Source organism: Lactuca sativa, chromosome 4 (genome assembly GCF_002870075.4).
Source record: "Lactuca sativa cultivar Salinas chromosome 4, Lsat_Salinas_v11, whole genome shotgun sequence".
Classification (NCBI taxonomy): domain Eukaryota; kingdom Viridiplantae; phylum Streptophyta; class Magnoliopsida; order Asterales; family Asteraceae; genus Lactuca; species Lactuca sativa.
The window spans coordinates 60416818-60441654 of record NC_056626.2 but is presented as its reverse complement, the minus strand read 5'-3'; the positions used below and the strand labels follow the sequence as shown (position 1 = coordinate 60441654).

General features: G+C 37.0%; 2 protein-coding genes across 2 annotated transcripts; both read left to right on the top strand.

The window, feature by feature from the left end:
* Positions 1 to 17514: 17514 nt before the first annotated feature.
* LOC128133823 (TMV resistance protein N-like) lies at positions 17515 to 18867 on the top strand. Its single transcript, XM_052771346.1, has 2 exons — positions 17515 to 17647; positions 18280 to 18867. The coding sequence occupies exon 2, from the start codon at positions 18371 to 18373 to the stop codon at positions 18647 to 18649; it is 279 nt and encodes a 92-aa protein (XP_052627306.1). The 5' UTR covers positions 17515 to 17647; positions 18280 to 18370; the 3' UTR covers positions 18650 to 18867.
* Positions 18652 to 19221, top strand: LOC111878577 (disease resistance protein Roq1-like). Its single transcript, XM_023875098.2, has one exon. The coding sequence runs from the start codon at positions 18652 to 18654 to the stop codon at positions 19219 to 19221; it is 570 nt and encodes a 189-aa protein (XP_023730866.2).
* Positions 19222 to 24837: the final 5616 nt, after the last annotated feature.

The window sequence follows — 24837 nt, the reverse complement described above, 5'->3', positions numbered from 1 at the left end:
GATAAGGGACACTTCAAGTGAAGCTGCGCCAAATATCTGCAAGATGTAAAGGATGGGAAGGTTGAACCCACCCATGCAGGTATTTACACAATATTGTCTAACAACTCATCTAATGCTAATTCTTGGGTGCTTGATACAGGGTATGGTATTCACATTTGTACTGATTTGTAGGCACTAAGAAGAAGTGAGCAAGTGGAGCACAGGAAGATAAACTTAGTCATGGGTAACAGGAAAGCATCACCTTTTACCAAGATAGGAGTTTATTCTTTATTGCTTAATAATGGGTTAATGTTACGTTTGAATAAGTGTTGTTACTCGACCGAAATGGCGAGAAATATTATTTCTTTTCATGGCTTGTACAAACAAGGTTTTACATTTTCATTTGATAATAAAAATGGTGCTATTAATGTTTATTACAATGATGTATTTTACTTTAAAGAAATACCTTGTGATGGTGTATATGAAGCTGTGAATGTTGTAGACAATTTAGGAAATAATGTGTTGTATATTGATTCTTCTGATAGCTTGGACAAAGCATCCTTGTGGCAGTGTCGTCTTGGACATGTTAACAAGAAGCGCATAGGCCAACTCCAAAAGGCTGGAGTCTTGGAATCATTTGACCTCAAGTCAGATGATAGTTGTGAGTCTTGTTTACTTGGAAAAATGACAAAGTCACCCTTCACCGGTACTTGTGATAGGGGTGAAGGTTTGTTGGACCTTGTACACACGGATGTGTGTGGGCCCTTAGAGATGCTACAAGGGATGCTAATCGTTATTATGTGACTTTTACTGATGATTACAGTAGATATGGATATATTTACTTAATCAAGCATAAGTCAGAATCAATTGGGCAGGAACATCAAGATGCTCCGATCCGATCGGGGAGGAGAGTATCTTAGCATTGAGTTCCTTGACTATCTTAAGGAATGTAGGATTGTCTCACAATTGACACCTCCCAGGACACCACAGTTGAATGGTGTAGCTGAGAGGCGCAATCGAACCCTGTTGGATATGGTTCGTTCCATGATAGGTCGAGCTTCGTTACCAATCTCTTTCTGGGGTATGCCTTAGAGACTGCCGCCCATATCCTTAATCTAGTCCCTACTAAAAAGGTTGCCAAAACACCTCACGAGATGTGGACTGGAAAAGTGCCCAATTTGGACCACAACAAGATTTGGGGTTGTGAAGCTTTTGTGAGGCGTGAGACTCATGACAAGCTTGAGCCCCGAAGCGAGAGGTGTATTTTCATCGGATACCCACAGAGATCCATTGGTTACCTCTTCTACAGACCCAGTGATAATGTGGTCTTTGTAGCAAGAAGAGGAGTCTTTCGTGAGAGAGAATTCATAAGCCAAGGGGACAGTGGGAGGCAAGTTGACCTTGAAGAGCTTCAAGAGTCAAGTGGTGAAGGAACCTCAAATGCTGTCAGCCAACCTGAGGAGGAAACTCCTGTTGAGCCGATAGATGCGTCTGTACCTCCAAGACGTTCCACTAGGGTGAGGAACACACCTGAACTTTATTAAGGTTATCACATCACCACTGAAGGTGATACATGTTGGGTTTTGAGCATTCTAACACTCCTAAGTGTATATGCAACCCTAAATACCTTGGATCTATGTTTTCTCTATTATACATGCAAATAAGAACTTCCAAGGTATTATCCTAATCTAGCATACAAAAACAATGAATGTAACAAGATAGAATACATACCTCTTGATGTAGAAAGTCTTCATGAAGCTTGAGTGCCTAGCCCTAATAGTGTGGAACCCTCAAATGGAATCACAATCACCAAAACACTTAGAATAACTTGAGAGAATTCTACAACTCATGAAATCGGCTAGCCCTTTTACTTCACACTCTAGTGCCGATTTTGGTCAAGAATAAGATGCTTATATAGTTAGGGTTACACCATGTAAGCCCTAATTGACATGGCATTTCATTTCCATGATCCATGGGTACAAATACACCATGGAGCATCCATGGACCATCCTATGGGTTTTAGCCCAACTTGATTATCCATGGAGCATTAGCCCACTATACAAGTATGGATGATTTACACAATCAACCCATATATTTAATTAGTCTTCTTTTGATCACTTAATTAATCCTAGATTACTTCTTGATCAATACTAATTAAATAATCTTATTATTCTTATTATTAATATACTAGAACTTATAATATATTAATAACCATAAGTGTCTTATTTCTCTCATTATAGTCTATCCAAGTGCATGATGGTATGCAACCCAAATGGACCATGCCGGGTCGGGTCAAGTCTTACCAATTATAGTTATGGACTTAGACATTAATCCAACAGTCTCCCACTTGGATAAGTCTAAAACTATTATTGCGTATGACTTCAGGAACCAACTGGCAATCGTAGCTCTCAATAGCTTCTGTCGAACTCTGACCTTGTAGATGAACTCTGACCTTTGTCAATGACTTGTCCATTAGATAAGGGATCATATATTCCTCCATTCTAGATATCATATGGACTGAGACATGGATTATAATCATTCTCTCTGTCCATTTGTTGTTTCCCGATGTCCGATTTATGACGACCGACTAATTGAACAAATCAAATCAGTCGTGGCCCGGCCGAGCACTTCCATTTGTCATCATCAAATCATCGAGGGGCCCACAAATATCGCTTTTATCCCGAAGGTAAAAGGAACGGATAAACTTCGACTCATATGGCTTGTTCTACTACTTGTTGAATCATACACAAAGGCACGTTTTATAGCACCGAGTTACCAAATGCGTTTTCGTGCAATCAATGTACTATCAACTCATAGTAACAACTCATATCTCTAGGTTTGAAGAATATAAGATATTATCGTCTCATGATCACTCGTGATAAAATCCATGAAGTGATTCCAATGAGCGCGGGTTGAATCCAATACTCAGAACTTATGAGCACTCATGAGTGTTGTAGCCCTTTGTCCAACACCTTAGACCTCTACAAGCCAACTCATGACAGTCTTAATTCATATCTACTTCCAACATATGACCGACTGTGGATGGTTTGAATAACTTAGTCATTCCGGAAGAATAACCCAGTTTATTTGGGAAGTCAAAACATGCAAAATGAAACACAATAATAATTGAATCCAATATGGTATCAACCCTTTGAACATAAATAAAAGACCTTTTATTTATCACCATATGATTACACATTATTCATTGTATACTGTTTCAGCTATCAACTTTATTCTTGAATTTAAAACAATAGTTGTCCCATGCTCCAAGCATGTACACTATGTTTTCTAAACACTAGTCATGCCATACACCAAGTATGCATACTATGTTTGTCTATGACCTTTACTTTGTGAACTAGATCAATTGAACATAACTTCAATGATTCTCTTTTCACACTCCCAAATCCTTACCGCAAATGCAAGAATTCCAAATTCATGCCATTTACTGAAATCTGTTAGATTCTAAACTTATATGCATTGATCTTCTTGTAATGATTATGTACAAAATCAGAAAGACTTGACAACAATCATTACAGAGCATTCCAAAGGAGATCAACTCCTTGGAAACATCCTTCTTGCATTAAGTTTCCTAATCTTAAACAGATTGAAAATTCTAACTTTGAAACATTTCCAGATTCCATTTTGACTATCACTTCTGAACAAGAATTGCCTCCTTCCAGATTATGTCAATATGGTCCTTCCAGAATTATCACTATACTTCCAACTATCCTTGAGCAACCAATCTTTGGTAAACCTTAGATTGTTCTCGACAATTGTTTAATCCTTTTAGTCATATCCAGTTCTAAACCTTTTCCCTTCTTAATGCCCCAGGCATTTGGAAAATTTTAGAAAGGATGAATATAGCACATGTAATCGATCCTATATCCGAAGCATATGGGACACAATTCATGATGTCTCACATAAAGACTAAACCAGTCTTTTGCTATAACATTTCCATTTCTATTTGCCAAGTTCTCATAATTCAGATTATGAAAAGGGATGTCGTAATCATAATCGAATTTTAAGAACGCAAATAATGGACTCATATACAAAATTTCCTTATGTTGAGCCATTCCAACATGAAATTCATATATATCCTTGACTAAATGATTAAAACTTCACGATCTAAGCTTATAGATTTGAGATGAAGTATAATTTTCTCTCCCTTAATTATAGCAAAACAACTTTTCCCAATTGAAACCTTTTGTTTTCTATAATTAACATTGCTAATCTTGCAATACTTATCATAATTATCATGCTCCCACTAACATGATGATTATTAGCATAACACTTATGCTCCCACTAGCTCTGACATGTATTCAGAAATCAGCTGACTTTCTTCCAAAGTTCAGATTTCTGATACTAGATTGTTTTGATAAGACTTTATCAAAAACATACACCTTCCCTTAGATATCACCCTTGTGTGTCTAAACAATTATGAAGAGGTATGCCGTAATCATAATGGTTAGACCTTTTTGCCACTTCTCACAAGTCCAGGTTAGTGTGCCGGTAAACCACACACGCTCCACTAACGACTTTGAGAATGCAAATATCACAATTGCTATCTAGCTAAAATCTACTTAGTGAAAGTGTTTCCTCACCATCATTTTCATGAATCGGAGAGAAACCTTATGACACTTAGATTTACTGGTGTATGTGTTCTTATCCATGTGAATGGTCAAAATCATAGCCACAAGACAAGGATAATGACAAACCCAAACTCATATGGACTGAACTCAATCTTAATTTCTTGCCACCTGGCAGCTCAAGGGCCTACCATTGCTTCCAAGTTGTTGTGCAACCAATGGAGAACTCTAAGAACTCATGTGCAAATCCAACTTTAACTGGAATGGGCACAGAATATGTCAACACGATAGGTTGTAAACCTCAAGTCGTGTGCTAGTGAAGAACTTCAGGTTTTATTCTTGATTAGTTCTTGAAACTTTCAAGACCTTTAAGACTCCCACTGTCCTCTTGACCTATAAGACTCCCTTGTCAAATATCCAAGAGATAGTGTGGATTCTAATCAAGACAAACACTTTACACAATTGGCCTAAGTTGGTCTTTGTTTTATCCAAAACATCACAACTTACCAATTTCAAATGTACAAGAGTAGAAAACTTTTACTCTTACATTTGACAAGTGTTTTAAACCTTCTTTTGAGACATGTCACTCAAGTTACAATCTTGGAGTATGACTCTAAGACTTGTATTGGTACGAAGTATGACTCATCTTCTTGATTTAACCATTTCAACAATTCAAGTTCCTTTTCTTAGTCTTTAAAATGCACTAAGATTTTCCTTAGAGAACTAATTTTGATATGGTTTCTTAATCATTAAGATGATCACAAAACTGATACTAAAGTACTCTCCCATCTTTTCATATTTGAGAAACTTTTATCCTTCTGCCATTTTGATTCTTTTTATTCGCTCTGCCATACATTGGAACCTTTTCCAATGTCTCAGAGTTACACTTAAGCTTGTAAGTATAATCATATTTACTGAGCTGTAGTAAACTATGACGAATAGTCTTATCAACCTTTTGTGGTGGACTAAATCAGTGCACAAGAATGTGTACTTGATCCCTTAGTCCTTTACTTGACTCACACATCCATGTGACCAAGTAATTAGTCTTAATTTTTCCAATACTTGAAAGTTCTCATTCATCATGCTATACAACTTGCATGATTCCAAGTTCCGGTCCAACTGAAACTTGGGTGATGAGAATCTTTTCTTTTTTTTTTTGGTAAATTTAGACATTACCACAAATGAAAGAATCAATTTCATATTTCCACTCTTGCTATTAATGGAATCATATAAGCAACAATTTTTCCTCAAATGCCATTCTAAGGATATTTTAAAATAAATAAAATCAAAAATTTTCTATTATTTTAAAACTTTGCGAAAAAACTTATCCTTACAATCCATATGAAAACTTGTTGTTATCTATTCCTAAGCAATATCTCATAACTCCTAAGAAGTAGCTCAAGAATCCGATCTTCAAGCTACGCGATAGAAATCCATCTATTCGATCAGATTCAACATATTCTTTCTTTAAGTTTCTTCACTTTTCTTTGATTCTTAAAACATCACCATGTGACCCAGTCACATCATGTATCAAGAATCTCATAATAGAAACTTAGCAGAGTTAGATAGTGGACTTTACCTGAAGTAGAGTCAAACTTATTGACTTTAACATCCTTAGGTAAATTTGGCAGCTTCGCAACCAATGCCCCTTTCTTTGGCAATATAAACATATGGACCCTTTGATAATGGGACTATCACAGACTTAGCTTTTCTCTTTACCATTTGGTAAACCGAGTTGACTATGGCCGATCCCTTTCCTTTGGGAAGAGAATGCTTTTCTGGATTTCCTGTGTCACTATTGTCAATGTCCATCAAGTTTTAAGGAAGTTGATCTTAACAAATAGATAAGATCATTAAGGGTCTTGTCATAGTCTGTTTCATAGGTGTCCCAAAGGAACTCACTATGTGACTTAGAAAGTGATTGAACCACTAACTTTCTCAAGACTTTGACACCCAACTCTCCCGGCTTGTCAATATGTGACTACATCTCCAAGATGTGACCACACCTAGACCTTGCCTTGCCAATAGGGCTTGAGTGACCTTAAACTTTTCAAGAACTTGTGGGTTAGGGAGAATAATTGGAGGAGGTGAAAGAAGTATGATATCCATGGGACATCATCTTCATTAGGAAACCTTGTTTCAAGAGATTTGGGAAGATCATAGGTGTCTAAACCAGACATCTTTTGGGAGATATTCAAGATAGTTGATTTAAAGTCCTTAATATGACACCCAATATGAAATATTAAGGCTAGGACCCAACAAACTATTTTATAACTTAGAAGAGTTATGCCGTAATCCAAGCTATAAAATATTTGAAGGTAGGTGAATGACGATTCACCAATTTCCACCAAGATAAACGAAATGTATTATTAGGTTTTAATTGGTTTTGAAACTCCTAGATCTTTGAGATTCATTGAACTTTTCAAAGGCATGTTTCAATCTCAAGTGTACCCTCCAAGTTTTGTGACTGGGATGCCGAGGATCACAAAACGAGGTGTGAAGTAACCATGAAAATCACTTGGTACCCTTAATAAATTACCCCTCAATCGATGTGTCGGTTAACCACACACGTTCCATCGATACTATGATAAATATTAAGTCACCCTTTACCTACCTTGTTAAGTCCAAGTTAGTGTGCCGGTTAACCACACACGCTCCACTAACGAATTTGACAAAGTGTAAAGTGTAATTTCATGGATTAGCACCTTATTCACATTTTTCCTAAGTAACTAAGATTGGGAATTATTAAGAGTTTAGTTACTTAGTATTTATCATTAATACTTTTAATGAAAGGAAAATTATAGTCCTGTCAAACCCGTTCGGCTAACGACCCTCCACCAGTCAAGCAAGCAGTGGGTGAGAGTGGACACCCATTAAGTTGCCATTTTATAGGCAACAACCTTATACCCACCTTATAGACCGGCTTCGTGAATGAGGCGTACTAGCGGTAAGACTGACTTTACTCTTATACATATATATATATATATATATATATATATATATATATTATTAACTTATAATATTATAAAGTATAAGGGTTGAATTTTAACTTTTAAAATTCTAAGGGCTAACTTGGAATTAAAGTATTCATAAGTGAAAACTTTTCAAATTCCAAAACTTGAGGGCAAGTTTTGAAACTATTCAAAACTAATTAATTCCATAACTTATGTGTTTAAAGTAGTTTTAATCCAAAAACTCTTCAAGGTCCGTAACTTGAGGACAAGTTATGGAAGACTTTAAACTAATAAAAGAATTAACTTCTCTTTATTTTATAACTTATGAAATTAATTAAGGTTACACTTTATTTATTTATTTATTAATGAAGTGACTCTTGAACCTCCATAACTTAAGGACAAGACTCTTCATCTTTTGTAACCATTGCCAACTTTTATGAGTTTTATGAAACTTAAATGTGACTTTTCATATAACTTGAGGACAAGTTACAAAAACACATTTTAGAATCAACTCTTAGATTAATTTGGATTGAAAACAACTATTTCACTCAACTTTTCTTTTAATCTAAGCAACTCATAAGAACAAGATAATTCAAATCAAACTTTTTCATGTAATTAGTCTAAACCTTAAACTAATACAAAACATGAATCTATTGACAATTATCTTTGAAATTGGATTAGCATGAACATTACCACATCAAAAACAAGTTTATAAGTTCAAAAACAACTTAGGGTAATGTTCCTAGTCCATTTCTAGCCAAAAAATTCGAATATATGCTGTCTGGGGCTCCTACTCGTCGAGTGCATGAACCTACTCGACGAGTAGGATGATTTTACTCATGGACTCGGCGAGTTCATCAGTGGACTCGGCGAGTCCAGTGCCCAGAAAGCCAGAAAATCGAGCTTTTCAGCATTTTTCAGCAATTTGCATCAAGTATAATAGAAAACAAGCCTAGGCTCTGATACCACTGTTGGGTTTTGAGCATTCTAACACTCCTAAGTGTACATGCAACCCTAAATACCTTGGATCTATGTTTTCTCTATTATACATGCAAATAAGAACTTCCAAGGTATTATCCTAATCTAGCATACAAAAACAATGAATGTAACAAGATAGAATACATACCTCTTGATGTAGAAAGTCTTCATGAAGCTTGAGTGCCTAGCCCCAATAGTGTGGAAGCCTCAAATGGAATCACAATCACCAAAACACTTAGAATAACTTGAGAGAATTCTACAACTCATGAAATCGGCTAGCCCTTTTACTTCACACTCTAGTGCCGATTTTGGTCAAGAATAAGATGCTTATATAGTTAGGGTTACACCATGTAAGCCCTAATTGACATGGCCTTTCATTTCCATGATCCATGGGTACAAATACACCATGGAACATCCATGGACCATCCTATGGGTTTTAGCCCAACTTGATTATCCATGGAGCATTAGCCCACTATACAAGTATGGATGATTTACACAATCAACCCATATATTTAATTAGTCTTCTTTTGATCACTTAATTAATCCTAGATTAATTCTTGATCAATACTAATTAAATAATCTTATTATTCTTATTATTAATATACTAGAACTTATAATATATTAATAACCATAAGTGTCTTATTTCTCTCATTATAGTCTATCCAAGTGCATGATGGTATGCAACCCAAATGGACCATGCCGGGTCGGGTCAAGTCTTACCAATTATAGTTATGGACTTAGACATTAATCCAACAATACATTTATCAATGATAGTACACTGATAGATTTGGATGAACCTAATAATTATAAAAAAGCCATGGCAGGCCTTGAGTCTGCGAAATGGAAGGAGGCTATGGACAGCGAGATTCAGTCCATGTATGACAATCAAGTTTGGAACTTGGTTGACAATGTACCAGGTCGTAAGACAGTTGGGTGCAAGTGGATCTTCAAGAAGAAGAACGACATGGATGGGAAAGCACACACTTATAAAGCGCGACTGGTTGCGAAGGGCTTTACTCAAACTTCGGGAGTTGACTATGATGAGACCTTCTTACCAGTAGCTAAGATTAAGTCTATTAGAGTGTTGTTAGCCATAGCTGCATTTCATGACTATGAAATATGGCAAATGGATGTCAAAACCACTTTCCTTAATGGGAAGTTGGCTGAGGATGTTTAAATGGCTCAGCCAAAGGGTTTTGTCGATCCAAAATACCCTAATAGAGTGTGTAAGCTTGAAAAATCCATTTATGGATTGAAACAAGCATCTCGTAGGTGGAATATTTGCTTTGATGAGAAAGTCAAAGATTTTGGCTTTTCTAGGAGTGAGGATGAGTCTTGTGTGTATGTCAGGGCTAGTGGGAGCATAGTTAGCTTCTTGGTGTTGTATGTGGATGACATACTTCTCATAGGAAACGACATCCCAACTTCGCAGGAGGTTAAGGCCTGGCTTGGGAAGTGTTTTGCTATGAAAGACCTTGGGGAAGCTGCCTATATCCTAGGGATAAGGATATTGAGAGATAGGAGTAAGATACTAATTGGACTTAGTCAAAGTACTTATGTGGATAAGGTACTGAAGAGGTTCAGTATGCAAGATTCCAGGAAAGGAGAGTTACCAATCCAGAGTAATGCCAAGCTAAGTAAGACTCAGAGTCCGAGTACAGAGGCTGAGATAGCTGAGATAAGTCAGATACCATATGCTTCCGCTGTGGGCTCGATCATGTATGCTATGACTTGTACTCACCCTGATGTGGCCTTTGATTTGAGCATGGTCAGTAGATATCAAGGGAACCCTGGCAAGGCACACTGGACAGCAGTAAAGAACATTCTCAAGTATTTGCGGAGGACTAAGGACTGGGTCCTTACCCTCGGAGGCAGTGATGACTTGAGAGTGGAAGGATATAGTGATGCTAGCTTTCAAACTGATAGGGATAATTTCCGCTCTCAGTCAGGCTGGGTTTTATCCTAAATGGAGGAGCAATTACTTGGAAAAGTTCCAAGCAGGAGATAGTAGCTGATTCAACTTGTGAATCAGAGTACATAGCAGCAAGCGAAGCAGCAAAAGAGGCGATATGGCTAAAGAACTTCATCGGAGACCTTGGAGTTGTACCAACTATAAAGGAGCCAATGGAAATTTTCTATGACAGTGAAAGTGCGGTTGCTATGGCGAAAGAACCAAGAGATCACGGGAGATCTAGGCACATTGACAGAAAATACCATTTCATCAGACATAGAATAGAAGAAGGACTCCTCGTAGCAAAGAGGGTATCATCAGATGAGAACCCGACAGATCCCCTCATGAAGGGACTGAGCAGGGTTAAGCATTTACAGCGTGCAAGGCGCATTGGGCTGAAGGATGATATTAGTTTCAATAATTAGATTCCTGAAACTTGTAAAATGTAATTGACATTTGATGATAAATAAAAGTTGTTATTTATTTATGAGTAAGGTGTTACTATCTTGTGTTGATTGTTTACTATGTTTCAATTTTGCATGTTTTTACTTCCAGAATAATCATGTTATTATTCAAACCATCCACAGTTGGACGTTGGAAGTAAGTATTGATTTAAGACTGTCATGAATTTGGCTTGTTTGATTTGTCTAAAGTGCTTTAGACAATGTACTGGTTGCTACAACATTCATGAGTACTCATAAGGGCTGAGTATTGGATTCAACCCACGCTCACTTGCATCACTTCATGGAATTTATCTCGAGTGATCGTGAGACGGTAATATCATATAAATCTTCAAACCTAGAGATATGAGTTGTTGACTATGAGTTGGTTATTCATTGATTATACAAAAACGCATTGGTAACTTGATGTTATAAAACGTGCCTTTGTGAGTAATTCAACAAGTAGTTAGTACAAGCATATCATTCGAAGTTTATCTGTTCCTTCTAGAAATAGAAGCGATATCTGGGCCCCTCGATGATTTGGTTTTGACCTATGTACCGGGCCCGATCAAAACCTAATTGATGTGTTCAATTTAGTTCTATGTCTAAACAAATCGGAGATCGAGAAACAAATGTTGGACAATAAGTAAGACCATGTTCCATGTGTTTGTCCGGCTGATATCATGAGAGTAGAGGATTATATGATCACTTATCTTAAATGGCGTATCATCATCATCTTAGTTCCGAGAGACTTTGAAAGAGCTACGATTGCTAGTCGGATTTTGAAGTCATATTTGCAAATATAGTTATTAGACTTATCCAAGTGGGAGACTGTTGGATATAGTGTCTAAGTCTATAATTTTATTTGGTATGTACTTGATCCGACCCGGCATGGTCCATTTGGGTTGCATGGCATTGCAATACTTGGATAGACTAAATGAGAGAATATGGCACTTATGATTATTAATATATTATAAGTTCTAATATATTAATAATAGTGTTATTTAATTAGTATTGATCAAGTATTAATCTAGTATTAATTTGGTGATCAAAGTGAGACTAATTAAATATATAGGGTTGATTATGACAATCATCAATTCTTTTATGGTGTATTAATGATCCATGGTTTATGGGTTATGGATGTAACCATTTGGAGCTCCATGGATAGTCCATGGGAGTTACAAACCCATGGGTCATGAGAAATGAAGAGTCATGACAATTATGGGTCTTCTTAATGAAACCCTAATTGTGACACCACTATAAAAGGAACCCTTTGGCTAGCAAAATCGTGACCTAGTGTTACTAGAGACGGCATAACCGATTTTGAGTGCTAGAAGTATTCTCTCAAGTTATTCTAGGTTTTGTGGTGTTGTGTGAAGAATTTGAGGCACAACATTTGGGGTGATAGGCTCACAAAGTCTTGAAGGAATCCAAGCAACATCAAGGTATGTATTTCTACTAGTTTTATATTTTATTTATTCCCCATGCCATGCTAGTTAGGAAATAACCTTGAAAAAGAAATTTGCATGTATATAGATAAAACATAGATTCAAGGTTATTAGGGTTGCATGTACACTTAGGAAGTGTTAGAATGCTCAAAACCCATCATATTGTCTAATAACTCATTACATTATACTTCTTGGGTTCTTGATACAGGTTGCGGTATTCATATATGTTCTGATTTGCAGGGCCTAAGAAGCAGTGAGGATGTGGAGCCCGGATAAATAAACTTGATAATGGGGAATAGGAAAGCTTCACCTATCACCAAGATTGTAGTTTATTCTTTGTTGCTAAGTAGTGGGTTAGTGTTAGATTTGAATAAGTGTTGTTACTCGTCTGAAATGGTGAGAAATATTATTTCCTTTCATGGTTTGTACAAACAAGGATTTACTTTTTCATTTGATAATGAAGTTGGTGGTATTAAGGCTTTTTATAATAATGTTCTTTATTTTAAAGCATTACCTTATGATGGTGTACATGAAACTGTGTCGGTTATAGGCAACTTAGGAAATAATGTATTACATATTGATTCTTCCACTAGTTTGGATAAAGCATCCTTGTGGCATTATCGTCTTGGACATGTTAACAAGAAGTGCATAGGCCAACTCGAGAAGGATGGAGTCTTGGAGTCATTTGACTTAAGGTCAGATGATAGTTGCGAGTCTTGTTTGCTTGGAAAAATAAAAAAGTCACCCTTCACTGGTACTTGTGCTAGGGGTGAAGGTTTGTTGGACCTTGTACACACAGATGTGTGTGGACCCTTCAGAACCGCCACAAGGGATACTAACCGCTTCTATGTGACTTTTGTTGATGATTACAGTAGATATGGTTATGTCTACTTAATCAATCATAAGTCAGAAACCTTTGAAAAGTTCAATGAGTTTAAATAGCAAGTGTAGAATCAGCTGGGCAGGAACATTAGGATGCTCCGATCTGATCGAGGAGGAGAGTATCTAAGTACATAGTTCCTTGACTATCTTAAGGAATGTGGAATTGTTTCACAATTGACACCTCCAAGGACACCACATCTTGATGGTGTGGCTGAGAGGCGTAATCGAACCTTGTTAGACATGGTTCATTCCATGATGAGTCAAGCTTCGTTACCAATCTCATTCTGGGGGTATGCCTTAGAGACTGCCGTCCATATCCTAAATCTAGTCCCTACCAAGAAGGTTGCCAAAACACCTCACGAGATGTGGAGTGGGAAAGTTCCCAATTTAGACCACATCAAGATTTGGGGTTGCGAGGCTTTCATGAGATGTGAGACTCAGTACAAGCTCGAACCTCGTAGTGAGCAGTGTATTTCCATCGTCTACCCACATAAATCCTTTGGTTATCTCTTCGATAGACCCAGTGAGAGTGTGGTCTTTGTGGAAAGAAGAGGGGTCTTTCGAGAGAGAGAGAATTTATAAGCCAAGGAAACAGTGGAAGGAAAATTGACCTTGAAGAACTTCAAGAGTCAAGCGGTGAAGGAACCTCAAACCCTAGCAATCAACCCTGAGGAGGAAACTCATGTTGATGAGTCCGTACCCCTGAGGTGTTCCACAAGAGTTAGGAATCCACCTGAGCATTACTATGGTTTTCATATTACTGTGAAAGGTGATGCATTTATCAGTGAAAGTACACTGATAAAGATGGACGAGCCTAACAGCTTTAAGGAATCCATGGCAGGCCTTGAGTCCGCCAAATGGAAAGAGGCCATGGACATCGAGATTCATTCCATGTATGACAATCAAATTTGGAACTTGTTTGACAAGATGACCGACATGTATGGGAATGTACACACTTATAAAGCACGACTGGTTGCAAAGGGCTTACTCAAACTCCGGGAATTGACTATGATGAGACCTTCTCACTAGTAGCGAAGATTGAGTCTATTAAGGTCTTGCTAGCCATAGCTGCATTTCATGATTATGAAATATGGCAAATGGATGTCAAAACCACTTTCCTTAATGGAAAGTTGGGTGAGGATGTTTACATGAGTCAGCCAGAGGTTTTTTCGATGCAAAGCACCCTAATAGAGTGTGTAAGCTTGAGAAATCCATCTATGGATTGAAACAAGCATCTCGCAGATGGAATCTTTGTTTCGATGAGAAAGTCAAAGAGTTTCATTTTTGAAGGAGTGAAGATGAGTCATGTGTATATGTTAAGGCTAGTGGGAGTGTAGCTAGCTTTTTGGTACTGTATGTGGATGACATACTACTCATAGGAAATGACATCCCAACCTTGTAGGAGGTTAAATCCTGGCTTGGGAGGTGTTTCGCTATGAAAGACCTTGGAGAGCCTGCCTATGTCCTAGGGATAAGGATTTTGAGAAAAAGGAGTAAGAGACTAATTAGACTTAGTCAAAGTACCTACTTGGATAAGGTGCTGAAGAGGTTCAACATGCAGGATTCCAAAAAAAGGTGACTTACCAATCTAGTGTAATGCCAAACTGAGTAAGACTCAGAGCTCGAGTACAGATGTTGAGATAGCTGAGATGAGTCGAGTACAATATGCTTCCGCAGTAGGCTCGATCATGTATGCTATGACTTGTAGTCACCCTGATGTGGCCTTTGCTTTGAGCATGGTCAGCATATATCAAGGGAATCCTGGCAAGGCTCACTGGACTGTGGTAAAGAATATTCTCTAGTACCTACGGAGGACTAAGGAATGGGTCCTTACCCTTGGTGGGAGTGATGACTTGAGAGTTGTGGGGTATAGTGATGCTGGCTTGCAGACTGATAAGGATAATTTCCGCTCTCAGTCGGGCTGGGTCTTTACCCTAAATGGAGGAGCAATTACTTGGAAAAGTTCCAAGCAAGAAATGGTAGTTGATTCAACTTGCGAATCAGAGTACATAGCAGTAAGTGAGGCGGAACAGGAGGCTATATGGCTAAAGAACTTCATTGGAGACCTTGGATTGTACCAACTATTAAGGAGCCTATGGATATTTTTTGTGACAATGAGGGTGCAGTTGCCTTAGCTAAGGAACCAAGGGATCACGGCAAATCCAGGCACATCGAAAGAAACTACCACTTCATTAGACATAGGATAGAAGGATTCCTCGTGGTAAAGAGGGTATCATCAGATGAGAACCCAACAGATCCCCTCATGAAGGGACTGTGTAGGGTTAAGCATTTGCAGCATGCGAGGCGCATCACGCTGAAGGATGATATTAGTTCTAGAGATTAGATAGTTATTTCTAAAACTTGTAAAATGTAAATTGACATTTGATGATTAAATAAAAGTTGTTGTTTATTTATAAGTAAAGTGTTGCTATCTTGTGTCAATTATTTACTATTCTTTCGATTTTGCATGTTTTGACTTACAGAATAATAACTTTATTCAAACTCTCCACAGTCAGTCATATGTTGGAAGTAGATATGAATCAAGACTGTCATGAATTGGGCTTGTAGATGTCTAAGATGTTAGACATAGCAAAAGTTGCTACAACATTCATGAGTGCTCATAAGTTCTGAGTATTGGACTCAACCCATGCTCACTTGTATCACTTCATGGAATTTATCTTGAGTGATTGTGAGACGCTAATATCATATAAGTCTTCAAACCTAGAGATATGAGTTGTTGATTATGAGTTGGTTGTGCAATGATTGTATGAAAACACATCGGTAACTCGATGCTATAAAACGTGCTTTTGTGTATGATTCAATAAGTAGTTAGTATAAGCATATGAGTCAAAGTTTATCTTTTCCTTCTGGTCCTTGGAGGATTAGAAGCGATATCTAGGCCGCTCAATGATTTTGTTTTGACATATGTATCTGGCCCGGTCGGAACCAAATTGATATGTTGAATTTAGTTCTATGTCAAACAAATCAGAAATCGGGAAAAAAACTGTTGGGCAATAAGTACGACATTGTTCTGTATTTGTCCGGCTGATATATAGAACAGAGGATTATATGATCACTTATCTTAAATGGCGCGTCATCATCTTAGTTCCACGAGACTTTGAAAGAGCTATGATTGCTGGTCGGTTCCTAAAGTCACACCTATAATTATAGTTATTAGACTTATCCAAGTGGGAGACTGTTGGATAAGGTGTCTAAGTCCATAACTATATTTAGTATGTACTTGACTCGGTTTGGCATGGTCCATTTGGGTTGCATGGAATCTCAACAATTGGATAGAAAAAATGAGAAAAAGGATACTTACGATTTGTTAATATATTATAAGTTATAATATATTAATATGATATCCTGTTATTTAATTAGTATTGATCAGGAACTAATTTGGAATTAACTTTTTGATCAAAAAAAGACTAATTAAATATATGGGGATTGATTTGTAAATCATTCATTCTTATGTAATGGGCTTATGGTTCATCATTCACTAGATTAGGCTAGGACCCATTAGGTGCTCCATGCTCCATGGAGGTTAAAACCCATGGATCATGGAGGAAATGAAAAGCCATGCACATTAGGGTTTACATGGTGTAACCCTACATGTGGCAAACTATATAAAGAGCCCCATGGCAAGAAAAATTGGCACTAATACTAAAAGGGTGAGGGCTAGCCGATTTTGTGATCAAGTGCTCTTATCTTAAGTTATTCCAAGAGTTGTGGTGTTGTGTGAAACATTTGAGGCATCACATTTGGGGTGCTAGGCTCACAAGGTATTAAGGAATCTAAGCTACAAGAAAGGTATGTCATTCTACTAGTTTTTTTATATTACAAGTTCCCCATGCCATGCTAGTTAGGATGAAAACATTGGAAAATCAAATTTGTATGAATATTAGAGAAAACATAGATCCAAGGTTTCTAGGGTTGCATGTACACCATAGGAGTGTTAGAATGCTCAAAAACCCGTTATTTCACTCATCCTTTCTTAACTAGTTCTCTACCTGCACTTGAACGAATCACTAATCCTCCTAGTAGAATACCCAGTTTTCCCTAACTCAGGGTTCGAACCATCACCAATGGGCATACCAACAATCTACTCCAGACTGTTTTACCAGGTACATCACACTTGACTCTTGGAACGTACCATATAATCACTCAATGATCTTCCCAATGGAAACCAACCAGCTCTAATTATCTCGCAACTCAGACAAAAATCTCGGAATCCTCCTAACGTGACTGCCTATAGTCATCTTGAAGGCTCAGACTGACACACCGAGCCCAGTGACATCCACAAACGAAGTGGGCCAGTTGGAAGAGCAATCGCCAAACATAAGTCTAACGAACAGATTAAGAAATGGGAAAAGGCTCTTGAAAGTGCAGGCAATCTGGTTGGGTGGGATCTGAAAAACATTGCTAATGGGTATAAATTCCTTCATCATATCTCTGCAAAATTGTTCTTTCATTTTTAGTATCTGTAATCTAGGTTTGTGGGGATGTAGAAGGCTCTTTCATTGTACAATTGTTATATTGTAAATTTTTAACTCAAATTTGAGTCTTCTATGTGATGATTGAACCTCCTTAAACTCATCAACAAATTAAAATATATTTTTTCCATCACTTCACCGGATCTGACTTTTTTTTTTGGTATACACCAGTCCGCCCTTGATTTATCAAGCATGACTTTGATTTGTAGATAGTACTTTTGTACTTCAATTTGGGCTTTTAAGTATTGCCTATTTCCTTGCTTTGTTTTGCAATACATTGTAACCGTTTCCTTTAGTTTTGAGAGTAATATTTGTCTTTATTGCAATAGCTCCTCAAGCCCTTCTTTTTTCTGTTTTCCATGTTTCCACAACAGCAAAAAATCACAATTTTCCTCAATTTAACATGAAAACACCACCGCATACATTGATCTTCTAATTTCCAACACTCTCGACATAGGAAATATGTGTATGTAATTACTTTGCAAATGGTTGTATGGTATAGTGCTGAAACTAATTGACCGTGTGGAATATTCTTGATCAAACCACATGAATCTTGTTTGATCTGCAGGCATGAAACTGAAGCCATCAAAAAAATTGGTGAAGAGATTTCACTCAAGTTACGTTCCATTCATTTGAGCAATGATGAAAATCTGATAGGCATGGACCGCAGGATGCAAGAGCTGGAGTCGTCTTTGGGGATCGGTTTGAACGATAAAGCACGCATGATAGGGATCAAGGCTATGGGAGGCATTGGGAAGACAACATTGGCTAGATCTATATTTAATAAAGTGTCTTCCCTTTTTGAAGGTAGTTGCTTTCCTAATGATGTAAGGGAAGTTTCAAAAAAGAAGGGTTTGCGGTCATTGCAAAAACGAGTCCTTTCAGATGTCCTGAACATTGAACACAGAGGAAGTGTTTTAGATGGGGAAAAATCATGAGAATGAGGCTATGCTATATAAAGGTTCTTCTTGTTCTAGACGATGTGGATAATCCAAAGCAGCTTGAGGTGTTAGCTGGTGATTGGTTTAAGGACAGAAGTAGAATCATCATTAAAACAAGAGACGAGAAAGTGATGCTAGCACATGGATTGAATGCGAAGTGGATTCATGATGTCGATTTCTTGTCGGATGAGGAAGCAATGAGGCTGTTTAGTAGGTATGCATTTAAGAGATATATTCCAGATCAAGGGTTTGAAAAGTTGTCATCAAAAGTAGTACGTTATTCTGCTGGTCTGCCCTTAACGATCAAAGTTTTGTGTTCACATCTTTGTAGTGAAGAAGTGGTTGTATGGATAGATGCACTAAAAAGACTAGAAACAATTCCATCACTGGAAACTCTAGAGGTATTTCAAATAAGCTATGACGGCCTGGAGGATGATCTCAAGGAAATATTCCTAGATGTTGCATGCTTCATGGTTGGTTTTCCTAAAGATGATGCAATTAGAGCATTTGATAGCCGTGGATTTCGTGGTATCTACGGTTTAAGAGTTCTTGAGAAAAATCTCTCATAACAATTTTCCATAATGGATTGGGTATGCATGATAGAATAGAAGAATTGGGCAAGAATATTGTTCGACAGTCGCACCCTCTTGAGCCAAACAAACATAGCCGACTCTAGATTCGTGAGGAAATTGAAGAATTATTCACAGATAATATGGTAAGGATCAACTTTACTAAAACTAACTATTTTTCATCAGCTATGACACAAGTTTCATGGTGACTGCTTTTGGATTGTAGGGTACCGAAGCGTCAACATGTACTGGACTGGAGCTGGAACTGACCGAAGTGAGTCCTGAAATTATTATAAAAGGCCTTGGAAACCTGATGAAACCTAGATATCTTTTTCTTACTGGGAGTGACGATGACCGCTTCCCTAGCGACTGGAAGTTTGATCAGGAAATACAGTGCTTTCCAAATTCGTTGCAGTTATTGAAATGGAATGGTTACCCTAGTCACTTCAATTTCCTGACAGCGGAATCGTGCAACTTTGGGAAAGCAGAGAAAGAAAGGTTCAATGGTTGATTCATTGTAATGCTTTTAATCTATTTGTTAGTTGATACACCAATACTCATCTAGCTTTTGTTCTTTTTGCATATTATTGGTTCTGAAGAAGCTCAGGTTCCTTGACATTAGTTGTTCCAAGGTGAGGACCCTTGACTTTGGGATGACTCCGAATCTTGAGAGGTTAGAGCTTAGAGGATGTCATGATATCAGTTTGAAAGAACTTCATGTTCCCTGTAGTCACATAAGAACATGGTTTGGCATGTGGAATTAAAGTTTGCACAATGAACATGGTAATTTGGGTGCTAAAAGATATATTTGATCATAGTAAATGAGTACAAAAGGGATCTTGTCTAGAACTTCATAAATATCTCACTCACTAATCACTATGACTACATCTCTCAAGCACACCTCTACAAGTGGTATGAACCCACCTTATATAGAGGTGTTTACATGTCTCTCTCTCACTCTTTAATACTCATTAGTCATAAGGCTAATGCACCACATGCAAGTGGGTCTACAAAAGTCAAACCATTTACAAAGTCATACATGAAGAACTTTGCACCCCCAACATTCTCCCCCTCAAAGTTAGGAATTGATGACCCACTTCAAATCTTCCAAAGTCGAGCAACTACGTCGTTCGAGCCTCAAAGGTGACACATGTCGAAACAAGCTTTAATCTTCAATTCTTCCATGATTCTTCAATTTGGGCTCTAGGATGTGAGACCATACAATCCGAGCATCAACGAATGATTAAGAGTATCCCAAACTCCAAATAATCACCCTATAGTTGAGCATAAAAACACACCCCAAAAATCATCAATAATTCCAAACCCATTTCGAAAATAAATCATTTCCGAACTTTCAATTGCATCATTTCGTAAGCTTCAAAACTTCAAGATCACTTATGTTTTCAAACCCGTGTAATATGAAAATTCAAGTTCGAATTTCCATATAAATTTCTCCCCCTTTTTATAATCGAAATTTGTTTATAAAATCTTCAAGGAAAGAGAACGTGCTCTATTAGGAATTTTTCGTGTCAAAACTTCCCCTTAACATGTGACATAAACTTTGTGTTTCAATCCGGAAAACCCAAAAAAATATGCAATTTTTAGCTTCATTCGCAGATCGCCTTAGACAAAATTTCTTGAAAATGGGTAGAAATTGCCAATTTCAAAATTCGGCGGTGACCCATTGTGCCCAAAACAACAAAATATGCAAAACTCTCCCTCTTTTTCAAATCTGGGTAAAAAGTGTCAATTTGCACAAACTGCATGGGCTTAAAATGCACTTTCTTCAATTTTCAGCAAAAACATTCCTTTTTCGAATTTGGGTACGAACTGCCAAACATTCGAAACCTTAGGGACTATTTTCGAAAATTGTACCCTTTGTCTTCAAATCATACGAAGACTAACCCAAACATACGAAGCCTCAAACTATTTTCGAAATTGGGTGAAAAGTGTCAAACATTCGAAACTGCAATTAATTTTTGAAATGCCAAATATTCGAAGGTTCAAGGACTGTTTTCGAAACATTTGCTTTTCTTCTTCAATTTATACGAAACATATGCCATTTTCGAAACTTTGTTAAACTGTCGAAAATATAAGGATCATTTTCGAAACTTTGTTACAGCCTTCGTACAAATCATTAACCACCCCCTTCGTATGATTTGTCAATACTCGAAACAATACACCATTTTAACAAATGCTTGTTATTCTTCGGTAATTTTGACCAAGTGACCCTTCCACTGATTCATACGCACCAAAATTTCTTCGTTTCTTAAACCTTCGTATCTTAATCATCAACCCAAAACCAAGGTCAAATTCGTATCCTTCATTTCTCGTTCTTAAACCCAGTTATTCATTAACCATTCGAACATTCATTCACAACCTAAGATTCGTTCATCCCCAAACCAAAAACATTCCATTCATTCAAACCGATTTTGAATTTGGAGGGTTGACCTTATGCGATTCATCTTCGTGATGCAAAATTCAACAGTTCGTCATCCATACATATCCCAAATCGACTCAATAAACAATCAATCGATCATCAATACAACATTGACATCAACAATTTTAATTTTCGATCATTCTTCCAATTATATCTGTGATTAACAAATCATCCACCCAAGCCTTCACTTGTTTATTCAACATTCAATCAAAATCCATCCCTGTGTACAAACCCAATACCCAATCGACTTCATAAATTCAGTTCCAAAACCTTCGTTTTCCATGACTTGTTCGTTATCAAGAAAGTCGATCCCAAGGTTCCAACGATTCCTAATATTCCAATTTCAAATCAACAACTATTGAAATCAAAGAATACCAGTCGAAATTGACTCTTGATAATCTAAGATTCACAAACGACTGTCGAATTTTAACTCTAAACATCTTGAATCAAAATATGACTTCATCAATCTCGATTTCAAAATAATCGACTCAACCATATGTTCACAAATCAAAACCTACTTCTATGGATTCGAATCGAATATCATGAAAATACATTTTTGATTCAAACACTCAATTTTGACTTTCGTAATTTGACCTTAGATTCAACTTCAAGAACAGATTGAGATTCAACTTCAAGAATAGATTGCTTCACAGATTAAGTGATCACAAAAAAAATGCGAATGAGCGATTCTGAAGGAATGTATCGAACAAATATTGAATATGGGGCTCCATCTTGGATTGAGTGAACAGTAACAGTAATGGATCGAAATGAATTGGCCTTTGAATGATTTTCAAATGATTTAATTCTTTTGGACTTAGAAAGGATTAAATGAACAGTGTAGCATCGGACATTTGGGCTTCTATTTGGACTCAATGAACAGTAGATTTTGAAAAAAAATGAGTTTTCATCTGATATCATAAAATTGATTTGAACAATTGCTATTTGAAACTCATATCGAACACCAAATAAGATTGGATTTGGACAAGATCAACGAACAAAAAATTGGATCAGAACAAATGGGTTTTTCAAAGAAAATTTGATCCAACGAGTCAAAACGATCACAATTCAAAAACAAAACGTACGATTCAATGAAATTAAGAGAGATCATAGAGAGACTCACCAAAAATTACTTTAATTGTGACAAAAGTTGCCAAACCAAGAATCATTCTTCAAAAATCACTTTGACCATTGAAGACCCGCTCTGATACCAATTGTAGTGACATAAGAAAATGGTTTGACATGCGGAATTAAAGTTTGTACAATGAACATGGTGATTTGGGTGATAAAAGATATATTCGATCATAGTAAATGATTCCAAAAAGGGATCTAGTCTGGAACTTCATAAATACTTCACTCACTAATCACTATGGCTACATCTCTCAAGCACACCTCTACAAGTGGTATGAACCCACCTTATATAGAGGTGTTTACATGCCTCTCTCTCTCTCTCACTCTCTAATACTCATTAGTCATAAGGCTAATGCACCACATGCAAGTGGGTCTACAAAAGTCAAGCCATTTACAAAGTTATACATGAAGAACTATGCACCCCAACATTCCCATTGGATGTCTAAAAATGCTTGTCTACTTAGATTTACTTTGGTGCTCTTTGTCTGTATCTTTTTCGTTTATCAAACAATTGGAATCACTTGAGCTTCTTAGTTTACCTGACTTATTGGTGTCTGCGGTGTGCTTGGAGGAATTCCCAAGGTACTCCCGCAAAAATCTGCCAAAGTTATGGTTCATATTTCATTATTCTAAAGACCAATCCATATCAAATGGAACTAGTCTCGAGTATGTCTTACTAGATCTCCAGCCTTGCACACAGCTTGAGAGTGTTTCAAAAAGCATTTGTGGTTTACAACACATAAGGCGCCTTACATTGGATGGTTGTATTCTAGAGGTGCCCAAGGACATTGACCAGTTGAAATGCTTAGAAGAGCTAACTTTGTACTCTACAAACGTCATATGTCATCCGGATAGTGTTTGTATGTTAAAACATCTAAAATCTCTCAAACTTAAAGATGTCGGTATCTTGAAGAGTTACCAGAGAATCTTGGTTTGTTAGAACATTTAGAGGAACTGATTTTGTCGTCTACAAGTATTAGACGTCTTCTAGATAGCATATGCATGTTGAAACAACTATTATCTCTCAAACTTAAATCATGTCTACTTCTTCAAGAGTTACCTAATGATCTTGGTCAGTTAGATTGTTTGGAGAAGCTGAATTTTTTGTCTACATGTATTAGAAGTCTTCCAGATAGCATTTGCATGCTAAAATATCTGCAATTTGTTAACCTTGAATCTTGTCAGCTTCTTGAGAAGTTACCCGAGGATATTAGGCAATTAGAATGTTTAGAGGAGCTGAACCTGAAAAAATGTGCATCTTTAGGAGATATTCCAAACAGCATATGTAAGATGAAATGTTTGAGATATTTCTATCTCCCTTTTTGTAGTCGAGTCCAGAAATTGCCAGAGGAATTTGGAAGTTTAGAGCGTTTACAAGAGTTGGATATAAACTGTACAGGAATAAGTCATCTTCCACATAGCATTTACTTGTTGAAAGATTTGTGTATTGTTGGGTTTGAGTCACTTCTTCAGTCGTGTGCTTTAGCAACTTCTACTGAGATACAGACCTCAGATACTAAAACCTTCACACAAGCCTTGGATAACACAGGCGCCGAGACCAAGATGGGTCTAAGGAATCAATTCACTCAGAACTATTGCAACAAGTATTTCCTATGTTTTTCATAAATTGTCTTTTTTTAATCAAAATTTTCAGTTAACACAAGAATAGTTACATCATAAAATACTAGACATAATGCAACAATAATCAGTCTTAAAATTATATAAGACTGAAACAAAATTTTGCATCTAAAGCCAAGGAAGACAAGGCATTCTCTTAGGAGTTTACATTGTACATGATACAATTCAGAGTAAAATACATAAATCATCTCTGTGGTTTGACTCTGCTTATGGATCTAGTTTAGTTTTTTTGTTTTTTACTCGTACCATCGTTCAACTTTTTATCTGTGTCTCTCATCATGTATCTCATATGCAATGACTCCTTTACCCGTTATCTTGTATTTTTATTAATTGTTTTATATTAATACAAAAATTCATATTGTCCAATCAGCCACCCCACCCTCTCCCTCCTACTATACCCGTGCTTTTAA